Below are 24,082 nucleotides of genomic sequence, written 5' to 3' on the forward strand. Positions count from 1 at the left end.
TTATTTTTTTATTTTTTGGGACGCAGTTTCGCTCACATTACCCAGGCTGGAGTGCAATGGCGCAATCTCGGCTCACCGCAACCTCCGCCTCCTGGGTTCAGGCAATTCTCCTGCCTCAGCTTCCTGAGTAACTGGAATTACAGGCACGCGCCACCATGCCCAGCTAATGTTTTGTATTTTTAATAGAGACGGGGTTTCACAGTGTTGACCAGGATGGTCTCGATCTCTTGACTTCATGATCCACCCGCCTCGGCCTCCCAAAGTGCTGGGATTACAGGCTTGAGCCACCGCGCCCAGCCCGAATGATTGATTTTTTAATAAAAATCTAGAAAAATGTTTTCCTAAATTATAAGAAAATTTATATAAATGATGTAACAAGCATGACATTATTTTTAAATATGTAGAAGTAAGAAGGAAGTGGCAATGTTTATAGGACTGTAAAGAGAAGAATCACATACAAATAATCTCCAAACTAATTTCTCTACAGATTATTTTCTTGATATTGTATATCAAGTGTAGTCTTGAATTAAAGAGAAATTTGAAAAGGAAATAGCAATATACTACATTTTATATTTTTCTTAAGAATATTCCAATGTTTAAAAATTTTAAAGTCAAACTTAAATACTCTGTGAACCTAGTTATTGTTTTAAGAGAACGTGAAATTGCTACATAGGTGCTAGTGACTTATATGATACACTTAAAATGTTTTGCAATAAATTATATAACTTAATCATGCATCCAATCTACCCTATTACAATAATTAAACATGACTTGTAAAATTCATGGTTAATTTCCAAATATAAGGAATGCTTTTAAAATGTCATTTAAAAATCTCAGGTATTACTTTGTCAGCATAATGAAGTTTATCTTAATGGAAACTTTTTAAAACAAACCATCAAAGAGCTACAGTGTTCCAAGAAAGAATGGTTAATCTGTAATTGCTATAAATATTGCCAAATTATGTGAAAATAGTGATTACAACTGCATAATTGGTGATTTTGCTGAAATGAAGGTAAAAATAAATTTATTAAAAACATTTTTAAAATTTCAAAAAAAAGAAGGTCGTTGCAGAATTCAAAAGAAATGTAATGGCGGCCAGATGAAGTAGTAGGAAGAGTGGTTTGAGAGAGAGTCACTTTGATGAACATAGTTGTAGTTTCATTTTCACTTCCAGACAGTGATCCTTTTACTGTTATCCCACTAGTATGCTTCGTACTGCTAATGAACAGTCGATTTTTCCCATTTTTCCCGATTATGAACAGTGTTGCTGCAAGGTGTACATGCCTTCTGGAACACTGGTAAGTTTTTCCAGGAGTGCGAAGTTTCTGGGTTGTTAGGTCTCTCCATGTTCATCTTATCAGTATAATGCCAAAGTTATTTCTAATGCTGTGGATATTTCCTTGTTTTTCTTTTAAATTTATTTATGGTTGTATAATAATACTGTGTGTGTGTGTGTGTGTGTGTGTGCGTGCACATGTTTTAAAACAGATTTTATTGAAATGTAACATACAGTTCGAAATGTGCTTAATTCATAAGTGTACAAACCAGTTATCACATGAAAACTTCCACATAACCACCAGATCAAGAAAGAATATGACTGGTATTTCAGATACCTCCTCTTTTTTCCTCCAAATTACACACTCTACTCTGTAGGTAACCAGTATTCCGACTCTGACAGCATAGTTTGGCTTTTTGTTTTTAAGCCCTGTGCAAATGCAGCCATAAAGTATGCATTCTTTCTTTTTTCCTTTTGTCTGTCTTAATTTTCCCAATATTTTTGTGAAATGGTACATATTGTTTCCTGTATCTCTAACTAGTACATTTTATTCTATTCCTCTGTTTGAATATTGTACAATTCATGTAAGCATCTTGTACTGATGACCATTGAACTTTGCAGTTTGGGGTTATTGTGATTAATACTGCTATAAGCACATTTTAATATTTCTGTTTGTGCACAGTACATGTATTTCTCTTGGGTGCATACCTTGGACAGAAATTGCTGGGTCATATGAGATGCATTTGTTCATTTTCAGTGGATGCTGCCCATTTTCTACAGTTTATATTCCAACAAACTATTATGTGGAGTTAGACCAGAAGATACTCACATTGCCTTTCTTGTCTTATTGATTTACATACTCTGCATGTGAGCCCACTGGGTGGATATATGTTTTGTAGATATTTCTCCCACTCTGTGGCATGCCTCTTCATGTTCACTGATTCTTTGGCTATGTTCAGATGATTAGCCTATCAAAGGCATTCTTCCATTTCTCTTATGATGGCTCTGATTTCGAATATTTCCTTCTGATTCTTTGAGTTTCCATTTTTCTGCTGATAATGCAAGGAAGATGAGCCCCCAAACTGGGGATTAGCCCAGGAGATTCTCGGCTTTGCTCAGGAAAGAATTCAAGAGCCATTGGTGGTAAAAGAAATTGGGTTTATTGGAGCACCAGGGCACAGCCGAGTGGCTGCCCTTTATGGAGCAGGGGTGACTCATAGGCAGTATGCCCAGAGTAGCACCATATGGACTGTTGGCCAGCAGTATATTTATACCCACTTTTAATTACACGCAAATTTAAGGGTGAGCTATTCGTATAGCTCTAGAAAAGGAGTGGTAACTTCCAGGTATGAGTGTCTTATGCTGATGGGCAGAAAGCACGCCTGGAGGTAGCCTTCAGCACCGTTTGCTGGATCTGCCAGTTTCTTTTTTCATTCTGTCTAGACTAGGAAATAAGCCCTACCTGTCTCCTTCCTCACTCAGATTTCCCATCTGTTCTTGCATGTTGTCCGCTTTTTCTGTTAGAATACTTGGTATATTAACCATAGTTATTTTCAACTACCAATCTGATGATTGCCTAATCGTTGCCATATCTGAGACTGGTTCTAATGCTTTCTTTGTTGGCTTGGCCTGCTGTGTTTCCTTAACTTTAATGTGCCTTGTAGCTTGTTGTTGAAAGCTGGGCGTGGTGCATTCAGTGAAAGGAACAGCAGTACAAAAGGCATTCATTGAGGTTGTTCTGGTTAGAAGTTAGCCTCTGTTTACTGTTTGCTGTAGCGGTGGTATCAGAGGCTAAAATTCCCTCTAGCGTCTTTACTCTCATCCCCTACATTGTCTTTCAGTTTTCCCAGACACTCTTGAAATAGGAGCTAGGCTTGCAATGCTTCTAACTGAAGTCCTATTACTATATAAGAGCCCTGATGTGGTGGTTACTGTGCAGACAGTGAAGTGTCTATAATAGCAGGATTAGGTCTCAGTCTTTAGTGAGCCTGAGTTGGATATTTCCCTTCCCCCAGGTCACTTAGACTGTGGTAAAACTCCAGTAGTTTAGTCTCTGGCAACATAGATTCCCTTGAGGGCAGGCCTTGCTAAGAACAGAATGTTCTGGGTATAAATCAGAAATACTCTTTCCTCCCGCAGGCCGATCTTCACAGCAAGAACCTAGTTGGGGTCCTGGAGAGAGAACTCAAAAACGGTAGGAGAGAGGTTGCGAGTCTTTCAATTTGGTGTTTGTCTTAGAAAACTGTAAAATTTTCTCTTTTTCCTTCACCACCCAATTGCCAAAGGATCCCTCTCCCTTTGCTTCTGTCTTCCAGAAGCTTTGTGTTTAGAAGACTCTCTGATGTGGTTTGGCTGTGTCCCCACCCAAATCTCATCTTGAATTGAACTCTCATAACTCCCATGTATTGTGGGAAGGACCCGGTGGGAGGTAATCGAATCATGCGGGCAGGTCTTTCCTGTGCTGTTCTTGTGATCAGTGAATAAGTCTAACAAGATCTGGTGGTTTAAAAAGGGGAGTTCCCCTGCACAAGCTCTCTTGCCTGCCACCATGTAAAACATAACATTTTTCCTCATTTACCTGCTGCCATGTAAGATGTAACTTTGTTCCTCATTCGCCTTCCACCGTGATTGTGAGGCCCCCAATTTATGTGGAACTGTGAGTTCATTAAACCTCTTTATAGATTACCCAGCCTTGGGTATGTCTTTATTAGCAGCATGAGACACAGTTGCTGAGGCCTATAAATGACACATAGTTTTAAATCCATTTCCTGCAGTTCTCCTATGATTGATCAGGGTTTTTTTGTTGTTTTTTGTTTTTGTTTTTGCATTTTCAAATTAAGGGTATATCAGTTTGAGGGTCTTGCTCCAGCTCTGTCTCAGGCCCCCCACCAGCTGTCTATCTTTCTTGCAGTTTACCTCACAGAGCCTTGTGGTGGGCATGTGTGGGACTGTGGTGCTAAGATTTAATGGTTTTTCTCATTTTACTCATAATTTTTTTGCAATTTTGGCATTCTCTCTGTCTTAAAGGCAGTGTTGAAGGTGTAGTTTTCTGTAAAAGTTCATAATTAGAGAGTTACTTTATAGAATTTAAGAGGAGATTTGGGGAGGTTGTTTATCACTCACTGGCCATTGTTTTTAGTTACCTGGAGGTTTCCTTACCTTAGTTTTTGAAGATACTTTGGCTGGATATGCTTTTTTTTTTTTTTTTGAAACAGAGTCTCTGTCACACATGCTAAAGTACTGTGGCATGATCTCGGCTCACTATAACCTCTGCCTCTCAGGTTCAAACGATTGTTGTGCCTCAGCTACCCAAGTAGCTGTAGATAAAAGACAATCTTTGGAGTAGGAGGCAGACCTAAAGGGTAATATGGGAGAGATTGTAGCACATATCCTTTTCCTTTTCTTTTTTCTTAAGGACAGTCTCATTCTGTCACCCAGATTGGAGTGCAGCAGCATGATCATAGCTATCTGCAGCCTCAACCTCCTGGGCTTAAGCAATCCTCCAACCTCAGCCTCTCAAGACTTGAACTATAGGGACATATCACCATGCCTGACTAATCCTATTTTTTTTTTTGTAGAGACAGGGTCTTGTTCTGTTGCCCAGGCCAGTCTCAAAGTCCTGGGCTCAAGCAGTCCTCCTGCCTCAGCCTCCCAAAGTGCTGGGATTGGTCATGAGCCACTGTGCCCAGCCCACACACATATGTTAATGTTAGTCTATCAGTTTCCATTTAAATTTTAGTTGGAAATTGATGGAAATCAATTGACATTTGATGCAATTTGCAGTTGAGCAAGGTAACTGGCTCCCAATTGGGGAATGAATGAACGGGCCTGTTTCCATGAGGTTTTGTTTCATAGCCACCCCAAACACAGTGGTTTAAAACAACCACCAGGCTGGGCTTAGTGGACTATGCCTATAATCCCACCACTTTTGGAGGCCAGGCGGGAGGATCACTTGAGTCCAGGAGTTCAAGACCAGCCTAGGCAACATGGTAAAACCCTGTCTCTCAAACAACAACAACAATAACAACCCACCACCATTTATTTAGGGTTTTGTTGACAATTTAGGCTGTGCTTGGCCTGAGAGTTCTCTTGACTGACTTCTTCAGTCAGTTTCTAGTTAGGGTGGGGATCATTATTCTTCACTCAAGATTTTCTCTCTTAGCCCTCCAGGTAAGGCCTGGTCACATGTTGTTGGAGAGTTCCAGCACAGCTTGTGTTGGGTTTGCCTACACCCCGTCAGCCAGTGTAATCATGGGGGAGCCCAAGGTGGAAGAGCCCTAAGTTCCATGGAACGGGCTTGGGTATGGAAGGAAAAGACACAGTGAGCATTCTTTTCTGCAGCTGGCCACAAGGCCAGTGCATTATTGCAAGAATCTAAATAAGGGAAACAGCTTTATTGAGATGTGATTAACATGTGGGAAATTCACATATTTAAAATATACAACCTGATAAATTTTAGCCTGTATGTACACCCATGAAGTCATTACAGAAATCAAGATTGTGAACCATTGGCCAGGCACGATGGTGTGCCTATAATCCCAGCTACTCAGAAGACTGAGGTGGGAGGACCACTTGAGCTTATGAATTCACCAGCCAAGACAACATGGCAAGACTCCATTAAAAAAAAAAAAAGTGAACCCCCCAAAATTTCCTCATGTGCCTTTATGTTAATAATTAATATAAATAATAATTGATAAATTTCCCCAATCCTTCTCCAGGCAACCAGTGGGAGAGGATCACACTTTTCCCAGTGGCTCATTCCATTATTAAACAGCCATAACCATGTTTTCCTGTAAAGAATTGAAGACTGACTTCCAACCACTGGTTTCCACTCCCTGCTCTTCTCCTCCCCTCTCCCCCAATCCTTTCCTCACCACCAACGTAGTACTCTGTGGAGCCTCTCACAGTGGATGTTTTATTCTGTCCTTAGTGGAAGATGTGGAGCTGCAGAGATGTGGGGAGGCACTCAATTGGAGTCCTTCATGTTTCATTATAAACTACACATGGAAAGAGCCATGTGGAGCATTCTAGAGATGGAAACAGAACATTGCACACAGGTGGAAGAAAATTTGGTTTATGATTCTAGGAGGCTGAACCTGAAATCATGCCAGCAAACCAAAACACATTATTTTATGAGATTGAATTATTTATAGAGACACTCAGATCCTAGGAATAAATACCTCATGTTTAGAAGGTCTTGAAACCATAAATCTCACTAATTATCTCAGTGTCTCTTTAGGACTGGGGCAGAGCAAACCCTGCAAGCACTACTCAGCAACCCCAGGCTTCTGCCCCTTCAAGTACCAAAGCGTGCAGGTGAAAGCACAGCATTTTCCAGACAGGTTCTATGTGAGGACCACCATTCATTTGTTTTTAGAGGCATTAGACCTATTTTTTATATATATATATATATATATCTTTTGGCAGATGCTACTGTGTGGAAGATCCTAAGTAAATATTTGCTTGGAGGCATTGGAGATAGGAATTGTCTACAGATGGTATCCTAACTGGTTAATTGAGAGAAGCCTCCTCTTTTCTGCAGAATAGTATAACTCAGAATTGGAGGACAGTAGCCTTTGCTCCTGTGTTTCTCTTCTTGGGCTGGTCTTCCATACTTGGAGTGGGATTTATGGTGTAGTTAGGGGATGGTCCTGTCTGTTATGGTTTGGCTGTTTCCCCACTCAAATCTCATCTTGAATTGTAGCTCCCATAATCCCCATGTGTCATGGGAGGGACTTGGTGGGAGGTAATTGAATCTTGGGGGCAGGTTTTTCCCATGCTGTTCTGGTGACAGTAAATAAGTCTCAAGAGATCTGATGGTTTTATAAAGAGCAGTTCCTCTGCACACGCTCTCTTGCCTACAGCCATGTAAGATGTGCCATTGCTCCTCCTTCACCTTCCACCATGGTTGTGAAGCCTCCCCAGCCACGTGGAACTATGAGTCCATTAAACCTCTTTTTCTTTATAAATTACCCAGTCGTGGGTATGTCTTTATTAGCAGTGCAAGAATGGACTAACACACTGTCCTAGATAAAGTTGAGTTTGGCCAGTTGATGGAACTAGAGAGGGGGAGTCTCCATATCCCTAAATAAAGGCCATGGAGACTCAGCCAACTTCATGCAAACATACTCCTCAGTCCTTCGTCTGGTAGAAGAATTGCACCCTACAGTTTGCTGGAGCTTACTTCCTGCATCAGACCTAAGGAGTACAGAACTCCTCCAAGAAGATGGGAGGTCAGCAAGACAAAAGACATGTATCTTGTCCCAAAGAGTCCCTGAAGTAGAATTTATGGGAAAGTCTTGCCTTAAAGATCCATCAGTGGACATTTTTCAGATACTATAGTGACCAGTCAGTGATTTCCGTGAATCATTCTGTGTTGCTATTTCCCTTTTGGCAAAATGGAGATAACAGTGGGACCCTCCCCATCCAGTTTGGATCTGTGTCCCTTCTAAATCCCATGTTGAAATGTAATTCCCAGTGTTGGAAGTGGGGTCTGGTGAGAGGTGTTTGGGTCATGGGGGCAGATGGTCCCTTATGGTTTGGTGCTGTCCTTGCAATAGTGAGTGGCAACATCTGGTTGTTTGAAAATGTGTGGCACCTCCCCTAACCCTCTTTTGTTCCTGCCTTTACCACGTGCTGTACCTGCTCCCCCTTCGCCTTCTGCCATAAATAAAAGCTTCCTGGCACTTCTCTAGAATCTGAGCAGATGCCAGCACCAGGCTTCCCATCAAGTCTGCAGAACCATGAGCCAATTAAACCTCCTTTTTATAAATTACCTAGTTTCAGATATTTATTTATAGCAATGCAAGAATGACCTAATATAATGCCACATAGGTGACTGTGAAGATTAACTGAGTTAACACGTGTACAATGCTTAGAGTAATGGCCTAGCATAATGAGCATAGAATGGATATTCAATTTAGCAAATGTTTACTTAGGATCTTCCACACCGTAACATCAAGAATAAAAGCAGATATCAAGAACAACCAAGGTTTTGGTCAGGCATGGTGGCTCATCCCTGTAATCCCAGCACTTTGGGAGACTGAGGCGGGTGGATCACTTGAGCTCAGGAGTTTGAGACCAGCTTGGCCAACATGCTGAAACCCCCTCTCTACTGAAACTGTAAAAATTAGTTGGGCATCGTGGCATGCGCCTGTAGTCTCAGCTACCTGGGAGACTGAGGCAAGAGAACTGCTTGAACCCAGGAGGCGGAAGCTGCAGTGAGCTGACATCACACCACTGCACTCTAGCCTAGGTAACAGAATGAGACTCCATCTTAAAAAAAAAAAAAAAAAAAAAAAAAAAAAAAAAAAAAAAAAAAAAAAAAAAAAAAAAAAAAAAAGAAAGAAAGAAAAAACAGAGGGGTTTCTTGGTTTCTGGAGTTTTGAGATCAACCTAAAAGTGTTTGTCTGTTTATTCAGCAAACATGCTTTGGTGTTTCTTCTACTCTGCACCTATGGCCTCATTCTTCATCCAAAGACTCTCTTGACTAGAGACCAGTATCTGAGGTCCACTCTGTTCTGGGCTGTAAGATATCCAGGGTCTTCCCCTTAGTTTTTCCTGCATTTTCCTTTCCTTGACTCTTCTGGCTCATGGTAGATCAGTGGCTCTCATCCATGGGCAACTTTGCCCCAAGAGGACATTTGGCAATGTCTGAAGACTTCTTTGGTATCTATGACTTGACATTGGGGAGGTAAAAGGGAATTGCCAATGGGTTGAGGCCACAGATGCTGCTAAATGCCCTACAATGTACAGTATTATAATTTTACAATGTATCATTTTATTATTTAACAGAGACAGGGTCTTGCTGTGTTGCCCATGCTGGCCTCAAACTCCTAGGCTCAAATGATCTCCTGCTTCGGCCTCCCAAAGTGCTGGGATTAAAGGTGCGCCCGGCCAGTATCTTACAATAAATAGAACAGCATGCCCCACTAAGAATTATCTGACTGTCAGCAGTTCCCAGGTTGAGGAACTTTGCCACAGACTAATAGTTTCTGGACCAGGAACTGAGGGAAAGATAGAGGGTAATCAGCTACTCCTTAAAGCTCATAGGACGATACTCTTGGACACCAGAGCCAAGGTTTCCATAGAGCGGCTGGAAGCTAAGACCTTATTCCACTAAATAAGACCTTGTTTTCTCTCCCAGGAGCCATCAGTTTGTACCTCACCTTTGCTCACCTGCTGGAGAAGAATGCATCCAGACAGTGCTTTCAGGGGTTCAGGATCCTGCCAATAGATCTTCACATTTTTCTTTTTTTTTTCTTTGAGATGGAGTCTTGCTCTGTCACCAGGCTGGAGTGCAGTGGTGCAATCTCGGCTCACTGCAACCTCCGCCTCCCGGGTTCAAGCAGTTCCCCTGCCCTCAACCTCCCAAGTAGCTGGGACTACAGGCACGTGCCACCAAGCCCAGCTAGTTTTTTGTAATTTAGTAGAGATGGGGTTTCACCATGTTGGCCAGGATGGTCTCGATCTTCTGACTTCGTGATCCACCTGCCTCAGCCTCCCACAGTGCTGGGATTAAAAGTGTGAGTCACTGTGCCTGGCCGAAAGTTTTCTTTCAATGAGCTTTCCCAGGTTGAAAGAACCTGCCAATAGATTTGCCTCTTGGAACAAATTGAATAGTCAAGAGACACGCTAGCCAATGTGAACAAAAATAAAACTCTAAGCGCCCCAACCATCTAAATAAACCCCTCCTTTTGGCCAAAAGCATTCCAACTGAAAAAGTAGTTTAGGCCATGATGGAAAGTAGGGGTTGGACATGACATTATCCCTCCTCCCTTTGGAATTCATTATACGCTCCTCCCATTGGAATATATCTTTGATATTCCTGCTAATATCACAGTGGGTGTACAATCTGTGATATGCAAAATATATCTTCAATATTCCTGCTAATGTCACAGTGGGTGTATACCTTGTGATACTATGCAGAGTGCATCTCTGATAATCCTGATAATATCACAGTGGGTGTACTCCCTGTTATATTATGCAAAATATATCTGTGATATTCCCCCTGATGTCACAGTGGGTGTACACCCTGTGATATTATGCAGAATATATATTTGATTTCCCTGCTAATATCACTGTGGGTGTACAACCTGTGTGTACATTTTGTAATATTATTAAGAATACATCATCAATATTCCTGCTAATATCATAGTCAGTGTACACCCTGTGATATTATGCAGAATATATCTTCAATATTCCTGCTAATATCACAATGGGGGTACACCCTGTGATATTTTGCAGAATATATTTTCAATATTTCTGCTAATATCACAGTGGGTATACACCTGCAATATTATGCAGAATCTATCTTTGATATTCCTACTAACATCACAGGGTTTACACCCAAGGTGATGTTAGTAGGAATATATCACCTTGAGATATATTTCTACCTATCTATCTATATATATGTTAGTAGGAATAGCATCACCTTGGGTATACGCCCTGTGATGTTATGCAGAATATATCTTTGATATTCCTGCTAATATCACAGTGGGTGTACACCCTGCGTGTACACCCACTGTGATATTATGCAGAATGTATCTTCAATATTCCTGCTAATATTACAATGGGTGTACGCCCTGCATGTACACCATGTGATATGCAGAATTCAGCTTCGATATTACTGCTAAGATCACAGTGGTTGTACAACCAGTGTGATATTATTCAGAATATATCTTTGATATTCCTGCTAATATCACGGTAGGTGCACACCTTGTGTGTACACCCTGTGATGTTATGCAGAATATATCTGTCCTCCATATTCCTGCTAATATCACAGGGGGTACAAACCCTGTGTACAACCTGTGGTATTACTCAAAATATATCTATCTTTGATATTCCTGCTAATATCACAGTGGGTGCATGCCCTGTCTGTACACCCTATGATATTATGCAGAATATATTCATCTTTGATATTCCTGCTAACATCACAGTGGCTGTACAACCTGTTTGTATACCCTGTGATATTATGCAGAATATATCTATCTTCAATATCCCCACTGATATCACTGCGGGTGTACACCCAGTGATATCAGAATATATCTATCTTTGATATTTCTGCTAATATCACGGTGGGTGTCCACCATGTGATATTATGCCAGAATAGATCTATCTCCGATTATCCTGCTAATATCACAATGGGTGCATACCCTATTTCTACATCTTGTGATATTTTGCAGAATATAGCTATCTTCAATATTCCTGCTAATATCAAAGTGGATGTGCACCTAGTGTGTCCACCCAATGTGATATTATAAAGAATATATCTATCTTTGATATTCCTGCTAATATCACAGTGATTGTATACTCTGTGTGTACACCCTGTGATATTACTTCAAATATCTTCGATATTCCTGCTAATATTTCTGTGAGATGATTGATAAACATCTCAGCAATATTTTTTTCATTCATATCACAGTAAGTAAACACTGTGTAAACACTGTGAGATGATTGATAAACATCCGAGTGATATTTCTTTTATTCACATCACAGTTTGTCAACACTCTGTGTAAACACTGTGATACGATTACTATCATCAGAGCGATATTTCATTAATATCAGTGTAAACACTGTGACATGATATGAATATCAGAGGGATATTTGATTAATATCATATAAACACTGTGATATGATATAAGTATCAGAGGGATATTGTATTAATATCACAGTATATAAACACAGTGATATGATGAATATCAGAGTGATGTTTTATTAATATCACACTGTGTACACACTATGATACGTTGAATATCAGAGCAATATTTCTTTAATATCACAGTGTAAACACTGTAATATGATGAATGTTGGAGCGATATTTCATTCCTTAATACCAGAGTGATATTAATCTCTGTGTACACTCTGTGTACGTGCTGTGATATGATGAATATCGGAGCTATGTTTCATTATTTACTATCACAGTGTGTACACACTCTGGGTAACCAATGTGAAATGATGAATATCAGAGTGATATTTCATTAATATCACAGTGTGCATACCCAGTGATATTAGTCAGAATATCTTAGCTAGATACTCTTAGATAGATATTGTGATATAATGAATATCAGAGTGTTATTTCATTAATATATCACAGTGTGTACACACTGTGATATGATAGATATCACAGCGATATTTCATTAATACCACAGTGCATAAACATTCTTTGTAAGCACTGTGATATATGATAAATATCAGAATGATATTTCATTAATACCACGGTGTGTAAACACTCTGCATCAACACTGTGATCTGATTACTATCATCAGATGGTTATTTCATTAATATCACAATGTGTAAAACAGTGTAAACATCTTGACATAACTATCATTAGAACCATATTTCATTAATATCACAGTATGTAAACACTGTGTAAACACTGTGAGATGATAACTATCATCAGAGTGATATTTCATTAATATTACAGTGTGTAAACTCTGTGTGTAAACCCTGGATATTATAAGTATCAGAGTGATATTTCACTAATATCACAGTGTGTAAACACTGTGTGTAAACTCTGGCTATTATAATTATCAGAGCGATATTTCATCAATATAATAGCGTGTCAACACTGTGTGTAAATGCTGGATATTATAAATATAAGAGCAATATTTCATTAATATCACAGTGTATAAACACTGTGTGTAAACTCTGGATATTAAAAGTATCAGAACAATATTTTGTTAATATCATAGTGTGTAAACATGTGTGAAAACCCCGAATATTATAAATATCAGAGCGATATGTCATCAATATCACAGTGTGTAAACCCTGGATATAATAACTATCAGAGTGATATTTCATTAATATCACAGTGTGTAATCACTGTGTGTAAACCCTGGATATTATAAATATCAGAGCGATATGTTATCAATACCACAGTGCAGCCCACACTTAAGGAGAGAGGACTTTTACTCCGCCTCCTTGAGGATGGAGTAGCTACACAAATTATTTGGAATTCTTCTGTGGGAGATTTGTCTCTTCTCCTCCATTCATTTATTCATTTAATCTCAGCATAGACCCAGGAATATTTTTTTACTTTGGGTTATAATCCATTACTACTTTATTTTCTTGCTCAAATTGTTCCAGCCTTGGCCATCCAGAGCCCTTTTAATTGACTCCCATGTCTCCTTAACATACCCTCCCACGTGTGTTTTTTGTTTTGTATCAATATTTCAAATCGATTCACAAAAAGATTAATGTATTAATAATTAATGCATGCTAATAGGTATATTAACAATGCTTATGTAGCATTAGGCACAGAGACCTTAATGATAAGACTGCTGATATAACTTAGCTAACGATGTTAGCTCAACAACATTATTACAAATTCTCCCTTTTAAAATTATCCAAGTTAGAGAAACACTGACAAATCTATGGCATTAGTAGGCGCTAACTTTTGTGGACCACTTACTACTTCAGGCACCATGCTAAGCACTTAACATCTAGTACTCCACTTAATCTTCACAACCCCCGAGCTAACCCCGAGGAATGCGAGGCACTCTGGAGTCTAGGCCAGTGGTTCCCAAAGTGTGGTAGGGACCAGCAGGTTCAGTACCACCTGAGAATTTGTTATAAAGGCATATTCTTGATCCTTACTTCAGAACTCCTGAATTAGAAACTCCAGGGCTGGGGATTAGAAAACTGTGTTTTAACATGTCCTACAAGTAATTCTTGCTAATGCTTGAGAGAGCAGTGGAGCCATACTTTAAATCCAGGTATTAGACATAGAGCCCATTGAAGTCCATGTGCTTAATTACTTAATCGTACTCCCTCCCTATTATACTAAGAAGAAAACCAGTAATAGGTGATTTCTACTTAAAAACGAGTCATAAAAGAGATAGCAGTCCAGGGCAGTTTCATTCTGTTCTCTTTGTCTTCCAAGGCTTGACCAAGTAACTTTAAATATTAAATTCACCACTAGAGGGAGCCCTGACATTCCTCAAATACTGAACCTTTTAAAAGCTGTAAAAAGCAAACCCTAAATCTTTTGCTGGAAAAAAAAAAGGTTTGATTTGTATGTATCATCATTAAAACAATTTGTTTAAGCTACTTAACATGGGACAGCTGCATTTGGAGTTATATTGTTTGGCACAAATTACTTTTAACAAATAAATACAATATAGCATGACTGGTCACTTAACATCTTTCTTCATTTCTAAAACAGAACTGGAGAAGGGAAGGAGGAAACTCCAGTTAGCAAATAATAATATACTTAACTAAAAATAATCTAGTTTTAACTACATCATCATCTCTAAATTACTGATGAAATAAGACTGGAAAAGAATTCAGCAAAATTAGCCAGGTGCATGTGTCTCCTTCCACATTACTCTGAGCACTTGAGTTCAGGAATGTCAAATTCAGCACCTAGTAGATGGCAAGTTCTCAGTAAGTAATGCTGAATAAATAAATAAAGCAATTGCAACTCTCTGCCTCCAATAGACCCCTCTTAAAACATGCTAAATAAATTGGAGTTCATTCAATATTACACAAAATAATAGTGTGCTGTTTTCACAATAAATATACAAATATCACATAATAGCTCAGATAAGTCAGAGCCTATAATGCTTATAACCTGGAACAATAATTTCGAGAAATTTTGAAATGCTATACTCAGCGATGGACCGATCCTGTGACACACACCCTCCTTCTTCCAAATATGGAATGACATTCAAATGTTTCAACTTAAGATCTTTGCAAAAAATCACTTTTTTGTATTTCATTTTTATTTTCTATTTCAATAGGTGTTTGGGGAACAGGTGGTGTTTGGTTACACGAATATGTTCTTTAGTGGTGATTTTGGTGCACCCATCACTTGAGCAGTGTACACTGTATCCAATGTGTAGTATTTTATTCCTTGTCACTCCCCACTCTTTCCCTCAAGTACCCAAAGTCCAATGTGTCATTCTTATGCCTTTGTGTCCTCATAGCTTAGCTCCCACTTATGAGTGAGAACACATGATGTTTGGTTTTCTACTCCTGAGTTACTTCACTTAGAATAATGATCTCCAGTCCCATCCAGGTTGCTGCAAGTGCCATTATTTTGTTCCTTTTTATGACTGAGTATAATCCACTTGTATTCCATGGTATATATACGCATTTTCTTTATTCACCCGTTGATTGATGGACATTTGGGCTGGTTCCATATTTTTGCAATTGTGAATTGTACTGCTATAAATATGCATGTGCAAGTATCTTTTTTGTATAATGACTTCTCTTCCTCTGGGTAGATGCCCAGGAGTCAGATTTCTGGATCAAGGGGTAATTCTACTTCTAGTTCTTTAAGGAATCTCCACACTGTTTTCCATAGTGGTTGTACTAGTTTACATTCCTACCAACAGTGTAAAAGTGTTCCCTTTTCATCACATCCACGCCAGCATCTATTATTTTTCAAATTTTTGATTATGGCCATTCTTACAGGAGTAAGGTGGTATTGCATGGTGGTTTTGGTTTGCCAAAAAAAAAAAAAATTCACTTTTAAGAGCAAAAAGATCCTGGTACTATGGAAAGAACACTGAAGAGAGAAGACAAAGGATTTAAATCCAGCTCTTCTACTATCTGATCATGCAACCCTGCCAAGGCACTTGATCTCCCAGGCCCCCAGCTCCTCTTTGATGAGATAATGTGTCCTTGGAAAGAGTATAGCCTGTAAGAAGGAACATGCCTCCAATTAGTAAAAAGACTAGAGAACGATTGTGTTAATGCATATTTTTTAGATATCTGTTGACAGGAGAATAATATCAAGAGCTCATATCTCAGGAGGAAGTTTCCTTGAGCACTTTTATTTCCATATATTAAGTGGATATTGAAGAAGGGTAATTCAATATGCATCTGTTCAACAATTATGATACCCTATACCAGGCACGTGCTAACAGCTTTAAGAGCTACACAATAAATCATTCGCTTTAACAACTCAATACCTTCACACTGATACAAAGACAATGACGGTGATGGTTCATTTTATGTGTCAGTATGACTGAGCCATGGGTGCCCAGACATTCCTCCAAACACTATTCTGCTGTGTCTTTGAGGGTGTTTATGGATGAGACTAATATTTGCATAAAGGAGAGTGCCCTCTCTAATGTGGGCAGGCCTCATCCAGTCAATCAAAGACCTCAATAGGAAAAAGTCTCAGAAGGAGGAAACTGCTCCCACCAGACCACTTGACTCAGGACACCATCTTTTCTAGCCTTCCCTCTAGGACTCAGTCATCTGTTTTCCTTGGGTCTCCACCTGCCAGCTTTCAAACAGGAAATAAACCATCAGCTCTTCTTGTTCTCCAGCCTTTGGACTTGAACTGAAATGACATATTGGCTCTCCTGGATCTCCAGCTTGTGAACTGCAGATTTTGGGACTTCTCAGCCTCCATAATCACTTGAGCCAATTCCTTATAATAAAATTATACATATTATATATTATATTAATTATAACACAGACTATTCTGTTTCTCTAAAGAATCTTAGCTAATACAAGAACCAATCTCTAAACTCCTTAGCATGGCCAAAATGCTCTATACAACCCGGCCCCCATCTAGCCATCCAACTAAATCTCAGACCGTGGAGTGCCACTTCCTCCACTCCACCCCATTGGCTTTCTTCCATGCCCTCATAAATACTGTGTCCCTTCTGTCATGAGGTTTTCACTCATTTATTTATTCATTCATTAATAAATTCAACTAATTATTGAGTTTCTACTATAAGTCAAGCACTGAGGTGGTACTGGGAATATAAAGTGAACAGGTAGGCCAGGTGCGGTGGCTTATGAGTGTAATCCCACCACTTTGGGAGGCCAAGGTAGGTGGATCATCTGAGGTCAGGAGTTCGAGACCAGCTTGACCAAAATGATAAAACCCCATCTCTACCAAAAATACAAAAAAAATTAGCTGGGTGTGATGGCACATGCCTGTAGTCCCAGCTACTTGAGAGGCTGAGGTAGGAGAACTGCTTGAACCCAGGAGACAGAGGTTGCAGTGAGCTGAGATCACACTACTGCACTCCAGCCTGGGAGACAGAGTAAGACTCCATCTCAAAACAAACAAACAAACAAACAAACAAAAACAATTAAAAAAATTTTTTAATTAAATAAATAAAATAAAGTGAACAGGTAACAGCGTGGCTAGTTTCACAGAGAATATATTCTAGTCATAGAAGACAGAAATAGATCTACAGCCATACCTGAACACCTGATCTTTGAAGCTAAGTGAGGTCCAGCCTGGTTAGTACTTGAATGGGAGAAGACAGAGAAAGCATGTAAATAAACAGGTTAATTTCAGGACATGACACGTGCTTCAAAGGAAACAAAACAGGGTGATAGAATCATTTGGTGATCAGAGAAAGCCCCACTCATAGGTGTTTTTTAAGCACAATTTCATACGAAGGGGCCATCCATGCGAAGATCTGAAGAAAGAACATTCCAGGCAGAGAGAATTGCAAACACAGAACTAACACTGAGATAAGCTTATCTACAGATAGACACAGAGAGAGAGGAAGAGAGAAAGCGAGAGTGAGAGTGACAGCAAGAGAGAGAGGGAGAGAGAGAGAGGGAGAGAGGGAGAAGCTTATCTATCTATCTATCTGCCTATATAGATAAATAAAGTGTGGCTATAGCACAATGGGGCAGCAACGTAGGCTTTAAATTTTTATTTGAAGCACACTGAGAGTCTTTGACATCATCCGATTTACATGTTTGATTTCACACTGCAATGTGTAACAGTGGACATGGGGAGACTAGTAAGGGAGATTTGCGGTAAGGATGACTGGTAATAGTAGCTTGTTTTATGGGGATGTAGAAAAAAAATAAAGAAGAAATGATTCAGGGTATGTTTTGAGACGGAATAGATAGGAATTGCCCATGTGGCTGGAGAAAAGAAAGGATGACGCCTAGGTTTTTGACTTGAACAATCAGCTGGACAAAAGTAGCATTTCTGAGATATGAAATTCTGGGTAGAGACGGGACTGGGACTAGGGGAGGCATGGGACAAACTACCCTACTGTTTTTCTCTGAGGACTGTTTCTCACTCTCTCTTCACCTAGTTAACTCCTTCCTATTCTTTGGATCTCAGCTCAAATGTCACTTTCTCAATGAAGTCCTTCCCTGACGAGTTCAAACCAAAGCTCTGTATTAAATATAGGCTCAATTGCTGCCATGTAGTTTCCCTTAGTAGTAGATTGGAAAAGTGGTCACCAATTCCTCTACCAACCACACCATCCATAACATTTCCACTGCCCTCCCACTCTCATCTCGCTGGTCTAGGCCACATGACTTGCAACCACCAATAGGACATCAAAAACGCAACACGGGCAGTCTTGAAAGGCACTTGTGCAGTAAGTTGACTTGTCCCGCTACACTGTTTTGGAACTCTGAAACCATGAAAAGAAGTCTGGCTGACATGCTAGACAATCGGAAACATATGGCTCCTGCTGATGACCTGCCACTGCCATGACACAGGAGTGAGCCCCCTAGATCATCATCCAGTCACCAGCTGACCAGGAAGGTAAGTAAGAGCCCAACTGAGCAGAAACTAGGTGAAAGAACTATCCAGCCCACTCAGAATCCAAAGCTAGTCAAAGGACTGTAAAAAGCCACTAAGTTTTGTGGTGATTGGTTACACCGTGAAAGTGGATACAGCAGCATGTATCTCAGTTGTCATTTTACCTATCTTTGATTAGCTTCCATCCCTCCCACCTGACTGTGAGCTCTCTAAAAGCATAGACTATTCTGGCTGGGTACAGTGGCTCATGCCTGTAATACCAGCACTTTGGGAGGCTAAGGTGGGCGAATCACAAGGTCAAGGGTTTGAGACCTGCCTGGCCAACACGATGAAACCCTGTCTCTACTAAAAGTACAAAAAATAGCAGGGTGTGGTGGCTCGCGCCTGTAATCCCAGCTACTTGGGAGGCTGATGCACAAGAATTGCTTGAACCAGGAGGCGGAGGTTGCAGGGAGCCAAGATCGCACCACTGCACTCCAGCCTGGGCTACAGAGCAAGACTCCATCTCAGGGATAAAAGAAAAAAAGCATAGACTATTCTGACTTTAGGTTACTGTGCCAACCTCAAAGCCCAGTATGATGCCTGGAACACACCAGACATCCAATCTATAACATGCTGAATGAATGCAAGAAGGAAAGAGAGGTACACATTGTAACATGAGAGAATGGCACAAGAGAATGAGGGGGAGTTCAAAACAAAGGACTGAGGACATCTATTTGTCCAAAATAAAATCTTTTATTGAGCAGGGCAAGGCAGTGAGGAATACCAGAACAAAATCGCATTTCCTGGGCCTCAAAGGGCTCAAAGTCTAGAGTACAGGAGGCAGTATAAAATCAACAACATGTACTGTTTGAGCATTTAGACACTTCGCTCCTTCAGACAGTATCAGGGCCCTGTCCCAAAGCCTTACGACTAGGCCCTAACGCTGCCTAAAGGAGCAAAGTGCGGGAGGATCCCAGAGAGGTTTCTTAAAGCAGGTAAAGTCTGAATTGAGGCCAGGTGCAGTGGCTCATGCCTGTAATCCCAGCACTTGGGAGGCTGAGGAGGGTGGATCACTTGAGGCCAAGAGTTCAAGATCAGCCTGGCCAACATGGTGAAACCCCGTCTGTACTAAAAATACAAAATATTACCCCAGCATAGTAATGCACGCCTGTAAACCCAGCTACTCGGGAGGTTGAGGCAGGAGAATTGCTTGAACCAGGAGGCGGAGGTTGCAGTGAGAAGAGATTGCGCCACTGCACTCCAGCCTGGGCAACAGAGCGAGACTCCATCTCAAAAAATGTATATAAATAAATAAAGTCTGAATGGAGACCTTTCGGTTTTGGCTGGGAAAAGCAACACACACCAAGGCTAGGAGGGTCAAAGGGACAGAGGCGTTCAAAGGAAAAAGGAGAGCCTCCTGTTTGCTTGGGGTTTTATTATTTTTAATTTTTGTTCCCCCAGGCCAACCCTGAGAGCCAGGACTGTTCGTTGTTTATCTCAGCACAGGTTCAGTATAAGTATTGCCTCCTCATCCAACGCTCAGGCCCTTCAGGCCTGGGACCCCTGCTTCTTATGTTTCTATGATTCCCAGTGCCTAACAATCTCTTCCACCAAGTAGGAACTCGATACATATTTGCTGAATAAACGAAAAGTTAAAGATGAGGCAGTAGCACTGCTCCTTCCAAGGGCAGCTCCCAAGAGCCCAGGTTTTCAGATTCAGTAGCGAAGCGGACACGTGGGGTACGAGACTACAAGTCGCACAGGCGGAGATGAGCCCCCTGGGGCTCTGGTTTCACGTCTCCCTCCTGGATCCCCGCGGACCCGCGTCTTTTCTCCCCTGCTCGGAGTAGCAGAGCAGCCATGGAGGCTGGGTGTCTGTTCCGCGCGACTGTTAGGGAGGATGGAGGCGCCGCAGCCCCGCGGTGCTTCCCACAGGCTTCGCGCGCAGGGACGCACGGGACGACCGCAAAAGCGGCTCTGTAGAGGTGGGCGCGCTGTCGGCCCTCTCGGTCCCTAGCTGCTCTGCGCTTCTCGAGCCCAGCCACGCTCAGGCAGCCTCCGGCTTTGACCTCTGGGGCGCTCGCCCCGTTTCCATAGAAACGCCCGGGCTGGCGCGGCGGCGCGAGGGGCGGGCTCTCCGGCTCCCGGCGGCTGCTTGCGCTGCCGCGCCCGCCCGGACGCCTGGAGCCCCAGTGGCTGAGCCCCCTGGTTGGGCCCCCGCAAAGTCTCCTGCCGTGCGCGAGGCAGCACGATGAGGCGCACCCTGGAAAACCGGTAACAGCCCGGACCCACTTTCCCGGGGCCCACACGGGAGGGCCGGGGTAGGGGAAGTGGAGCCTCTGTCGGTGGGGCCTCTGCGTCGAATTCCGACCCTGGGCGGGAGACTGCAAGGTGCCCGCTGTGGTCTGGGGCCTAATTCCCGGGGCTGCAGCGAGCGCTGGCGGCCAAGGGGAGCACCGGGCCCGGCAAGCTGCCAGCCACCCACGCCAGCACTGCCGCGGGCGGTGCAGAAGCCTGGGAGGCAGTCGGGCGCCCAGGCCGCGTCTCGTGGAGCTGCCACCTGAGGCCAGGCCCACCCGGCCTGGGCCTCTTCCTGTGCCTACACTGTCGGGTTAGTGAGGCCAGGCCCGAAATGGGGTCCCGGAGGAGAGCAGACCGCGCCGGGAGACAGTGGATCCGTTGGTGGGTTTGCACCTTCAAAGCTGCAGAATGCCCGGGGTGTGTGTGCTTGGTAATGAAGCCTTCTCATCGCCAACGAGAATGTTTCACTTCTTTCGTCACCTTTTTCTCTAGGAACGCTCAAACGAAACAACTGCAAACAGCTGTCTCAAACGTGGAGAAGCATTTTGGAGAACTGTGCCAAATCTTCGCTGCCTATGTGCGGAAAACTGCCAGACTGCGAGACAAAGCAGACCTCCTGGTGAATGAAATCAACGCATATGCCGCTACAGAGACCCCACATTTAAAGCTGGGTCTGATGAACTTTGCCGACGAGTTTGCCAAACTTCAGGATTATCGACAAGCAGAGGTATGGAGTGAGGTCACAGTGTCATTGTTATGAATGAGCCATGAAGTAGTGGATGAAGGAACCGTGGAAACTTTTACTTGTAATCTACCTAACTGCAGAGGTGGATACAAACCTGATAAAGTATACATTTACGTGTCTATAACGTTTTGTGAATCTATTAAAGAGAAGCTTTCCGTGTTGTATTTTACCGTTTCCAAGCTAAACTTCAGGGCGTCTTGAAGTCTGGAATTTCCCCACTTTATTTGCTAACTTTTGGCCAAGGGGTGGCTGTTTACTGGGGGCAGTACGAATATACCCAGGGGGAAGAAAAGAAGCATAACTCTTGTCTTGTGTGGCACGTAAGTACATCTTAAAGAATGAGTGGAGATGGAATGTTGGGAATGATAATGTGGATGGATAAATTATTAATAAATGGGCAAGAGATCATTGTTGCATCCATGCTCTGGAAAATTTACCAGTGGTTTATTAACCGCAAAAAATGCTGTGAATTATATCATGGAAGCAAACCAATACTGAGACACCGAGGGGGCTTTTTGCTCTGGGTAGCAGGAAAGGTGTCCTTGCGATTGTTTGCTTTCTAAAAGCTCATTTTTTTCTTTAATACTTTTATTTATATTTATTTGCAGTTTCAAGGCATAGGTTTCAAGTTGCCCAGTTAGAACGTTATTGCTTTTCTTGTACTTTTCTCATCAGAACCTAAAACAGAAATTTCAGTTTTCAAAATATAAAAGCATAATTTGTGAACTCATAATACTCATACAACTGTGAAGAGTAATCACATTTAGAGGTACTTTGGAAAAATGTTGAATTCTTGTCATGAAACTTCTGTAATAAGTAACAATTGTATATGATAACTGGGGACTTCATGTTTCAAAGATAATTTACGTTCACAGGTAATCCTAAAATCCTATTTTAGCCAGTAATTTCAATGCCTCTTTGTAGAAAACCTTTATGCTATTTATCAAATAGCAAAGTGAATTGATTTGCATTTGTTCTCCTTTTATTTCCCTTGCTTACCAAATGGTGGAAGTGCTAATGAACAATGACAAAAAGGTAGGCAACAAAAAGGAGAACAGAAAAAAGAAAAAAAGGCTTAAATAATCCTTAAACTGAATAATCAGTATGGATTATAAGAAATGGTATAAACCGGGCTAGGCCCGGTGGCTCACGCCTGTAATACCAGCACTTTGGGAGGCTGAGGCAGGTGGATCACCTGAGGTCTCAAGTTCGAGACCAACCCGATCAACATGGAGAAACCCCAAAAATTAGCCGGTGTGGTGGCTCATGCCTGTAATCTCAGCTATTCAGGAGGCTGAGGCAGGAGAATCGCTTGAACCTGGGAGGCGAAGCTTACAGTGAGCTGAGATTGCACCATTGCACTCCAGCCTGGGCAACAAGATTGAAACTCCATCTCAAGAAAAAAATAAATAAATAAGAAAAGAAATGGTGTAAACCAAACTGTCCAGAATATCCATGATTTTAGGATTCCTAATATTTGAATACTTGATGGGAACTTGATTTGTATTTTCCTAATATATTTTAAAATGAGGCATCTATAATACATTTTGTTTATGAAACTAAAGAAAAATCAATATGAAATAAATATGATTATATAAATATGTATCATTAAAAAGCCGTTTTTCTGCTATTAAAATAATACATATTCATTTTAAGCAATTGAATACATGTCACCTATCTTGAGAGAAAAAGTTTTAATGTACAAGAGCTATTTTTCTTATGCTATATTTAAATACTTGCCTTAAAAAAAAAAATCTGTCTCTTCAGTGCTTTCCACTAGTGCTGTTTGTAAAAGAATTGCTCAAAATGTGATTTAAAAACCTATAACGTTTAAGAAAAAGTAATTCTAAATGAAATAGAGATGAGACATGCAGTTTGACAGCTCAGCAACTCAGACCATTTATCTTGTTCTGTAGGCTTTGATAATTCACAAATGGCTTCCTAGGGAAAAAAAAAAAATGCAGCAAATACAGTAATCCCTAAGCTTTTTTGCTTTTGACAGCTATGTTGCTTTAAATGTTTACAGGATGCTCTATCTTTCAGCTTTGATTTTTCTGAAAAGTTGAGCCATTACAGTTCAGAGATGATATACGTAAAATATCCAATACTGTGCTGAACATACTGAAAATGTTAGCTGTATTATAGTTAGAGCTGTCTTAGCACTTAAGCTACCACTTGAAGGTAAATAAGTAATTTTTTTTTTTTTTTTTTTTTTTTGAGACGGAGTTTTGCTGTTGTTGCCCAGGCTGGAGTGCAATGGCCCGATCTCGGCTCACCGCAACCTCCGCCT

At 41.2% G+C, this 24,082-nt stretch overlaps 1 protein-coding gene across 8 annotated transcripts in view; it reads left to right on the top strand.

The window, feature by feature from the left end:
* Positions 1 to 20,812: 20,812 nt before the first annotated feature.
* Positions 20,813 to 24,082, top strand: part of CIBAR1 (CBY1 interacting BAR domain containing 1) — a 30,468-nt gene continuing 27,198 nt past the window's right edge. For 2 of the 8 annotated variants that reach the window (XM_017538091.2, XM_017538096.2), the window contains exons 1-2: positions 20,813 to 21,020; positions 21,540 to 21,774. In XM_017538091.2, coding sequence (XP_017393580.1) covers positions 20,998 to 21,020; positions 21,540 to 21,774 — 258 coding nt within the window. In that variant the 5' untranslated portion in view covers positions 20,813 to 20,997. Of the gene's footprint in view, positions 21,021 to 21,261; positions 21,429 to 21,539; positions 21,775 to 22,803; positions 22,828 to 24,082 lie in introns of those variants that run through there. The other 6 variants (XM_017538090.2, XM_017538097.2, XM_017538093.2 and 3 more) reach the window with 6 other exon arrangements.

The sequence above is a fragment of the Cebus imitator genome, unplaced genomic scaffold, assembly GCF_001604975.1.
Source record: "Cebus imitator isolate Cc_AM_T3 unplaced genomic scaffold, Cebus_imitator-1.0 Scaffold109, whole genome shotgun sequence".
Taxonomy (NCBI): domain Eukaryota; kingdom Metazoa; phylum Chordata; class Mammalia; order Primates; family Cebidae; genus Cebus; species Cebus imitator.